Raw genomic sequence first — 9,538 nt, forward strand, 5'->3', positions numbered from 1 at the left:
GGCATTTAAAATCCTTAACTGCAAACTAGGCCACCCAGCTGCTAAACTAAACAACGTAGAGACTTAATAAAAATGCTTGGAAAGTGTGCACAAAATTGCCTAAAATCTAAATTTACCAACTAGTGGTTGTATTGCTAAACTATAGTGCATAGCAACTTAAGTAGAATAAGAATAGGGGTCGTATTTGAAATAAGAGGCTAACCATTTTTTTGAATAATGTTACCTGCTTTGATATGCAGCTAGCACAACACATTCTTCATACAAGGTTTTATGTTACAAAATATCACACCCAAAAATCACCAACCAGATGTTAGTATACCCCAACATACTATAAACACAACATAGTGATAGCCTGATGCATTCACTCTTCATACAAGGTTTTATGTTCACTTTTTTTTTTGCATACATATATACAAGGTTTTTTAAGGTCAAAAAACATTGGATGAGGTTTTTTTTTTCATCTTTCATTCTTTTTTTAAGGTAAAATATGGCTATGGATGAAATACATATGACAAGGCATGTTATGCGCCAGTTGGTATCAATTATTGGTCACAAGCATGCCTTGTTTGTGCCATGGCTACAAATATCCGGTGCAATTGCTTTTTTAATACTTGTTTTGTATCTATCCATGTCCTAGAGCACATCGTATTCGCATTTGCTATTGCTATGAGTGGATTTACATTCATCCAATGTCTGAGCATGGCTGATGCAGAGCTTCTCCACAACACAAGCTCCAGGTGGGGTGTCAAAGTTGTCTCCTTCCAGCATGTGTATTATGGTGACGGATGCTACAAGTGGCCAGTCAACCCTCTTTCAAAAGTTGGCGTAACTCAGAGGATATAGTAGAATATATAGAGTAAAATAGTATTATGTAATGTAGGGGAATGTCGATTATAAATTCCTATGGTTTTTTTTATATGTCGTTTATGTATTATCGTCGCATGGTTAAAAAACTTTGTTATGTATTTATTGGGTCTTCACATATATAATCCATGTGGTCCTTTTATTTTGACATCTCCCATGTTGCTATGTTTTATCATTTATTTTTTAACGCTTAATGCGAGGCAATTTGTTTATGTATTATAAGCATTTTAATGTTTTTATTGTGCAGGCTAAATTGCTTATGTATGATAAGAAAATTACTTTTTTTATTAGCAAATTTGTTTTAGCAGATAAGTATCATTCCACACACACTTGATCTTCTTTTTTTAATTATTCATCTTTTTTCTTCCATTTTTCACACGTCTCCTCTGATCTCCATGTGTCATTTTTTTTAAAAAAAAATTCTTAGGTAATGGCAAGGCAAAAAACAAAAATGGATGTGGCTTTTACATCACGTAGCAAGCATCGTAGATAGTGTGGGGTGCATAGAACAAAAGTTATTTTATTTTTGTTTTACTTCAGTAGTGGTCTCTATAATTTTTGCTATGTGATCTGACTTTTTTTACATCTAGTTTGGTGTGATAGTGCCACATTCCATTTGCATCGATTCACTTTTAGAGTAATTCTATGATAATTGATGATGCTGATCAAGTACTGGTTCAGAAAGAAAAAGGCTGAATTTCTTCTTAACAATGTTAACTTGCTTTTCCGCTTTAAAAGATGATACAACATGGAAATCATGCCTATTTTGACTGCTATAAGTATTGATTTTCTAAGGGGAGTATTGTGTTGCAATGTTTTTTAGTTTTTCTATAGTGTGTCTTGTATAGCTTTTTTCTATAGTGTTGCAGTGTTTTTGTTTAGTTTTAAATGATGCCATGCCCCATACTTAGGGTGTCAGGAACAGAGCTTGACCATTAAGATTGGTTAAGCTGTATAAATGCATGTCAACTGCACAGCGCGACATGATTACAAAAGTTGGTTTTGGAGGGTTGCTCAGTATAGGGATAAATACACTACCATCTGACCTTATCAAGTGGATGATAAGGAATTTCAATGCTAAATCAATGAGCTTGTGATCTCGGGGAGGGCGAGGATCAGTATCACAGCTGAATCACTTCATAGGATTCTTGGCTTGCCAAAGAAGGGAGACAAGGTGTTGTATGGCTTCAATGTAAAAGCCATCAACTTTATACATGAGAAATATGATACTGAGAATGCACCAAAGATTGGTTCAATAGTGAAGAGATTGAAAGCTAACAAGAATGCTGATCAAGATTACCTAAGGACATGTCTTATGTTGGTTGTTTCATAATTTCTATGCCCAACCACCTGCCTTGGCATTAGTTTGAAATATTATCCTGCACTGGTCAACTTATCCAAGGTTAATAAGTTGAATTGGTGTCAGTTTGTTGTAGATTCATCGAGACAATCTGCACATCAAATGCACAAAATGAATTATGTGAAGGGTTGTTTATTCTTCCTTGTGGTAAGCCTGTCCTCCATTTTCTCTTTCTTTTTTTCATCTTTGAACTCCGCCAATCAAACCTCATTTATTGCTGCTACTCACGCCGTTTTTCTTTCCCAGGTAGTTCACCCCGGCTGAGGCGGCATGGTCGGCGTAGAGTTATTGTATCCCGTTTGATGAGCCCATGGCTCCTTCGAATACGACTAATACCGTCAATAATCCTTAAAACATACAAGGTCCAATTATAAGAGTATGTGCACGATAATTAGACCACCAGATAAACTCGTTTATCACTGCTCATGCTTTCTTGGATGGATTCCCACTAAATTCTTGTGGTGTTTTATTGCTTAGGAATGTGAGAGAAGCACCATAACCTTACCCGGATGTCACCCTTCGAAGGCCAAGTCTAGTCGGACTCGAGGATGAGCTCTAGTCGTAGTCGTGGTCGAGTCACAGGATAGCACGTCAATAAAACGGGCATAACTCTCTCATACGAAGTCCGTTTTAGGCAATCTTGGATATTCTGAAAAACTTACGATGAGCCCTTTCCAATGGATATGAGCTCGACCAAATATTCCTTATAGTTTAGTTAGACTCAAAGAAATAAGGTGCTGCACCACCGTTATGGATCCTGTTGGGTTTTGTAATCGTGTTAGGGTCGCAGTCTAGGTTGTGAACACCTCTTTCCACGACTGCACAATCCTAGGTCGATCTCCTCATATCCCTCCTATATATACACAATAGCCATTGTCGTTTAGACTTGAGTTTAGCTTAGATTATTCTATTTTATACAGTTTCACCGTTTATCAGTTTGTTGAACCCCAACTCAAGTACTTCATTGGTAATTAGCAATATTCAGATTACATCTACTTGTTTTTGCTTGTGTTCTCGATTTGCTTGCAGGAAAAGCCTTCTTGGCGAGGTCAACCGTGTCTTGGCACGATTGATAACCACAGAGTAGTGGTGTAGTGGTTGCGAGGGTTCTCTATCTGTTATGTTTAGAGCTTTTGGATCATCAACGTAGAAGCTCCACCAATCGACTTATCATATTACACTTCAAAAGATCAGGCAAACGCGCATCACTATCCCTCAAACATTAATTGTTATAGGACGGGATCGCAGACATGACATGGGGCACAGCAAGTGCGCGTGGGAAGCCTGCGACAGGATAGGACAGGTTGGGCGCTTCGGGGGTGACAAACGGGGGTACGACCGATGGACGAGACAGGCGTCGTAAGGACCCATGGCAAGAATAACGTATGTATACTTGTAATGATTATTTATATCATTTCTATAGGCAGGCATGGGTCTTTTTGTTGGGCCCACCTGTAAGACTTCTACCCCTGGAATATAAAGGGGGATATCTTCTGTAAAAAAGGAGATGGAGAAGAATACACAGGATGTTGGGCTATTACCCCACGGGGGGCCTGAATCTGAAGAACTATGGTATTCTTGAGCAACAAACACACACACATTCCACAGGCACACCCGAAATGCCGATCACGCACCCACTGCCCAGCATACCCTGGAATCATTGTCAGGGATTTACCCTCGACAAACTTTCTCTTCGGGCTTGAGCTAACGTGGTGTGCATAATCCTTCTTTTCAGCTTTAAGCCTTTCCTCCTCCTAAATGCACATGTTGGTGAGTTCACTCATGGTCTACTTCTCCTTCTAAGTATTATAGTTAAATTTGAAGGGTCCAAACCTAAAAGGAAGTAAAGTAATTCTAATATGGACCAGAAAGCCATCTGATAGCTCTATGTCCATGCCCTTAAGTTTAACAGCCATGTCGTTCACCATCATGGCATGTTCTCTGACACCGCTAGTGCTATCATATTTGGTCATCAACATCTTCATGATAAGAGTACTACTACTTGCATAAACCTTCGAGGAGCCTCTAAACTACTCCTCTACTGAGGCCAAGTATTTCTTAGCGTACTCGGAATCGGGAACCACTCCCCACTCCCCTGATCCCAACAATAATGATGCTCTTCATTATCATGAGGGACATGTGGTTAGAATGCTACCATTTTTCCTTAGTTGACTCATAGATCCTCCTTTGCTCAGTGAACTCCATGGCATCAAAAGTGGGCTCAACAGGAGTTCTCTCGTAAAACGTAATCAAGATACATCACTCCAAAGACAATCAAGATTTTCTCTTTCCAGAGGGAAAGTTAGTCTCAATCATCTACTCGATACCATTCAGATCCTAGAGACAACTGAAGGGTTCATTGTTGTGATTTGAATAATAGAATATAATCAGTAATCATATAAAAATGATGCATGTCATGAAATTCACCCTGCATTGGTCTTATTAATAGCATGCTAGTGACAGTTCAAATTTGCATCACCGTTAAGGCAGAAATGAAAAGAACCAAAATTATTTAACTAGTTGGGAAATCAATTAAGGACGCATAATTATAATCAATGCTGGTTAAATGTAACTATGGCCATTTAAAAAATATTTTACATAAATTCCAAATTAATACTAAATCTCTAACAGAACTTCCTGTTGATTCCATTTTAATCAGAGACAAGTAATACTCAGAAAAAATTAAATGAATTTATCACATGATTAACAGTAAATAAAAGCAGAAATAATTAAAACATAAAAGTAACTACATAAAACAGATATGCAACTACATAGTTTGAGGCCTAGAACATAATGGCCCATGGAACAAAAAAGCAGCCTAAAACGCGTGTGGCCCATTAGCATTTTTCCTGGTGAAACAGATGCACGGTCCGCTAAAAATAAATCCAGTTTGGCCCACTAATGCCTTTATCTCGGCCCAAAAAAAATTCACATGCGATAGAATCCGTTGGAACCGATCGGACGGCTAGATATCTCTAGCGCCATCTAGCCGAACCCTAAAGAGCAATTCCCAGTTTGGCCACCCCCAAATCGCAAATACTCGCGTGTTCTAACTTCTAACTATGATTCAAGCGCTAATGGCGGCCGCGACGTACGCTTGGTTGCGGTTCATGCGGAGGCGGCGCGCGTGGAGTGGTAGGCGCGCTGCAGAGCGGCGGCTCGCTGCAGGGCGGCGGCGGTTCATGAGGCTGGAGTGACGGGCGTGTCGCGGCGCGTGCAAATCGGGCATGCGCGGAGCGGTGGTACGCACAGAGGCGGCGTGCACATGACAGCGAAGAACACCGCAATGGTTTGACTAAGCAGGTTCTGGATTTGCTCGATTTCATCAATTTGGGAATTAGGGTTTCGTCAAAATTAGGGGAAAATAGATCTTCTAAAATTTTAGAGTTAAAAACATCTAATTCCCCTCCTTCACTTCTTGTGAGAAAAACGAATGAAAATTAACTAAGCCATACATAAAAGCACTCTAAACCAACATGAATCTACACCTTAATAAGGTTCAAGCAACTAATGGCTTGTAATCCGAGGCAATTAAGCATGATTTGGGTATTAGGACTAGGTTAAGTGGCTTTCATGCCAAATGCTAGAAGCCTAGAACTAATTGCCTAATTAGCCACGGATCTCTTAACCTTATACACTAAACACCAACTAACATTAAGTAGCGGAAGTAGATCAATTAACCTTGATTCAGAGAAGCCATTAGGTTTTGTCTTGGCGGGTCAATCAAGAGTATAGCGACAAGGTACGTACAAGGGTCTTGTGCGTCACAGTATATCACCGGGAAGATTGCCCGGCAACGGTCAGCGGCCTTCGGCCACCCAGAGCACCAAGATCGATCAAGAATTTTAGGGGTTACAAAAGCCTAAAGTCACGCGGATGTTAGCTAGGCTGTCGGTTCCCCTTTTCTTTTATATGACGCTAGGTTAATGTGACCGAAACCAAAAGCGGTTTTTGCGACATCTTGGGCATCCCAGCGGGGCTTAGAATTCGGATCATATTCATCATAGAAATTCAGCATGTATAGCCATAGCTAACCTAGAAGCAGAGAGGGTGCATCGAGCAAGACCGCGCAGACAGCTAAAGCTCGCCTGGTTTCAGAAGCGAAAACAGACAATTTTCAACGATGTAAACAAACACATGCACGTGATATCGATGAGACCAATCAGCATATGTTGATTCCCAGCATCCAAACCCAAGGAGCACACAGAAATTCCAAGAAAAGTGACACCATCTCCAAGGAACAGCTTGTAGTAAATGAACTATATATATATGGACACCAAATCAACAGGCCAAGGTAGTTAAGCACCCAATTAGCTAGATCGCTATAGCCACATCTAGCTAGCGAGGTACGTAGCTAGAAGCTTTCAAGAGAGGCAATGGAGGGAGACAAGGCGAACGGCGGCGGCGGCGGCGACGTGGTGCTCCTCAACTGCTTCGTTAGCCCGTTCGGCAACCGCGTGAAGATCGCGCTGGCGCGCAAGGGCGTGGCGTATGAGGAGAAGTCCGAGAACCTGGCGGCCAAGAGCCCGCTGCTGCTGTCCTCCAACCCCGTCCACGCCAAGATCCCCGTCCTCCTCGTCGGTGGCAAGGCCGTGAGCGAGTCCCTTGTAATCCTCGAGTTCGTCGAGGAGGTCTTCTCCAGCGCCGGCGAGCCACTACTCCCCGGCGACCCCTACGCACGGGCCCAGGCCCGCTTCTGGGCCTCATACATCGACACCAAGGTCGATCACTACGTAGTGCTCACTTTTCCTTTCATACGTAGCATGCATACGTGATTTCTGACTCGCAACATATATGCAGCTGCCAGAGTGTGCGAAGCGGGTGTGGCAGTCGCCGAAGGGCGCGGCGGCGGCGGAGGAGGGGAAGAGGGACATGGTGGCCGTGCTGAACACCCTGGAGGCGGAGCTGGGCGGGAAGCCCTACTTCGGCGGGGAGGCGTTCGGGTACGTGGACGTGGCCCTGGTGCCGTTCGCGCCGTGGTTCACAACGTACGAGCGGCTCGGCGGGTTCAGCGTCGCCGCGGAGTGCCCCGCGCTCGCGGCGTGGGCGGCGCGTTGCGTCAGGGAGAACGAGTGCGTCGCCGCGTCGCTGCCGGAGGCCGAGAGCGTGTTCCAGTTCGTGTGCGGCATGAGGAAGCACTTCGGCCTCGACTAGGCTGGCACGCCGCAGGAGCTAGCGCGCTCGCGTCGACGCGAGCGGCGCTGGTGGCTAGGCTGCAATAAGGAGTGGATCGGTCGGTGCCTGTCTTGGTTTGCGCATACGAGGACGTACATGCATGATTGTGCACGTTTTCTCGGTTTCCAACAGGCTGGGACGCGTGGTCCATGATTTCGATTGTCAACTTTTTCGTCATTAATTGCTTGGCTATTGTTATGCACGTCGTTTATTTATGCACTTGTATTTGTGGTTTTGACGAACATTTCTTGTGTGTAATATTTCGCTTTTTTCGCGCTCAAAGAAACCAACGATGTAACCACGATGTGTTTATCGAACCGAAACGGTACGTGTGTCTGAGAGATTTTGCTTCTTGTTTTATCAAGTTTCGATGTTGCTATGTGCCCCGGCTGGTGTCGTGAATTGGAGTTGGTAGAAGATGGCGCGACGTTGCCGCGCCTTTTAGCCCCGTCATTGATAAGGGCTAAGTATTAATTGAACCAAGTAGAAAATAGCGCTGACATGTGATCTGGAGACCATTCAATAAATCCAACAGTGGGCGTGGTTTAGATGTGCATCCAAAACATCAATACAGAATACTCCATATGCATGGTGCAGCGGGATATTGGAAGAAACGGTGATTAATTGATTCTGGTTGATCACACATTGAACATTTGTTGATCCCTTGTAAGCCTCTTCTCAGTAGATTATCCCTAGTCAAGATAGAATTCAATATCATGAGCCAAAAAAGGAACTTGGTTTTCATAGGAATCTTATTCTGCCACATTCTGCATACTTTTGGAATTTTCAGTCTGGTGTGTACCTTCTTATACATTGATTTAACAGTATACTTCTTCTTGAAATCCCACTGCCAGAACATCACATCTGGTACAATGTCTTTGAAATGATAGAGGAATTGATCCTTCTATCACCTCTTTGACTGAAACTTCAGTATGTAACACAATGTTGTATAATCCTGGATAAATCAAAGCTCTCAGTGAGTCCTCCCAAAATCTCACACTAGTTCCCTGATCCAACAGCCATCTACATCCTTCATGTAGTAAAGCTCTCAATGATAACAAGTCTGGCCAGCATGCGGAATCAGCACTCTTATGTTTAATCTGAAAACAAGATTTACCTCTCAAGTATTTGGCTTCAATCAGCTGATTCCATAAACCTGTACCATTCACCCCTTTGAATAACCATTTCCCTAGCAGACATAGATTCATTTTTTTCCAAATGTTTGGCTCCAAGACCACCTTGCCTAATTGCCTTTTTGGCATATTGGCATACATACCAGAGTCGTCCTTTGTGACTCTTAAAATTTATACCATTTTCATTATTCAGTCTTATACACCCTTGTCCATTTCTTACTACTTTGTTGATCCCGCCGAGACAAGAGTGTTACAGCACGACAAATCTCACCGCCGTTAACATCTCCATGTACTATTTGATCAAGCAAGGTAACTACGACTTGGCATAGCCATTACATCTAAACTTGTATTTTATAAAGCATTGTACTCTTGCAGGCAGTTGAGCAAAATATAAACCGCTACCATATACACTTGAACACTGTACTCTTTTGTTCTTGAACGGAGCTTGCAGAAAGGTATCGTTTCTGATAATTTTTTTTTTTGAAAAAACAGGAGTTAGGAAAATAATATTTAAACTTTAGTAATTATTCTGTAATATTATAGACTTATGTAGTATTATGAGTAATTTTACAGAAACTTACTCATTTTGTTCAATGTCCATTGGACCACCTTCAATTTGTAATTGCGCTGAAGCATGTGGATAATCCTGGATTGTTTATAAATTAATTTACATCTATGCAGTTAGTATAATTATAAGAATATGTTATTGTTCGTTAAAACTAACCTTATTTGGGATTTGAAAGCTATTGGCTCCTTAGGAAGGGAAGAACTTGTGCGTTCAAAGTAGGTGATTGTCACGGTTCAAATTGATAGTGATGAAGTGACCAAACGATGGTGTTGGAAGAATTCGAGTGGAGGGGGGGAGTTCATTGCAGTGGTTGAGGTACTGGAATTTGAGCTAACAGTCGACATGATTTTGTGTGGAAAGGATTGGCTATGGTACCATGTAAAGTAAGAGAGAATCCCACACCCCAACCGTGGTGAGGAGTACTATTTATACATGCAT

At 42.2% G+C, this 9,538-nt stretch overlaps 1 protein-coding gene across 1 annotated transcript; it reads left to right on the top strand.

Annotated features, from left to right (window-relative positions):
- Positions 1-5,247: 5,247 nt before the first annotated feature.
- On the top strand, positions 5,248-7,672 carry LOC133914233 (probable glutathione S-transferase parA). Its single transcript, XM_062357364.1, has 2 exons — positions 5,248-6,945; positions 7,025-7,672. The coding sequence occupies exons 1-2, from the start codon at positions 6,601-6,603 to the stop codon at positions 7,376-7,378; spliced, it is 699 nt and encodes a 232-aa protein (XP_062213348.1). The 5' UTR covers positions 5,248-6,600; the 3' UTR covers positions 7,379-7,672.
- The last annotated feature ends 1,866 nt before the right edge of the window (positions 7,673-9,538 follow it).

This window comes from Phragmites australis, chromosome 4, assembly GCF_958298935.1.
Source record: "Phragmites australis chromosome 4, lpPhrAust1.1, whole genome shotgun sequence".
NCBI classification, from domain to species: Eukaryota; Viridiplantae; Streptophyta; class Magnoliopsida; order Poales; family Poaceae; genus Phragmites; species Phragmites australis.

Excerpts from the sequence above, each read along its gene's own strand:
- LOC133914233 (XM_062357364.1), top strand. The coding sequence starts at position 6,601 with ATGGAGGGAGACAAGGCGAACGGCGGCGGCGGCGGCGACGTGGTGCTC. Across the intron at positions 6,946-7,024 it reads CCTCATACATCGACACCAAG|CTGCCAGAGTGTGCGAAGCG; the intron begins GTCGATCACTAC and ends ACATATATGCAG.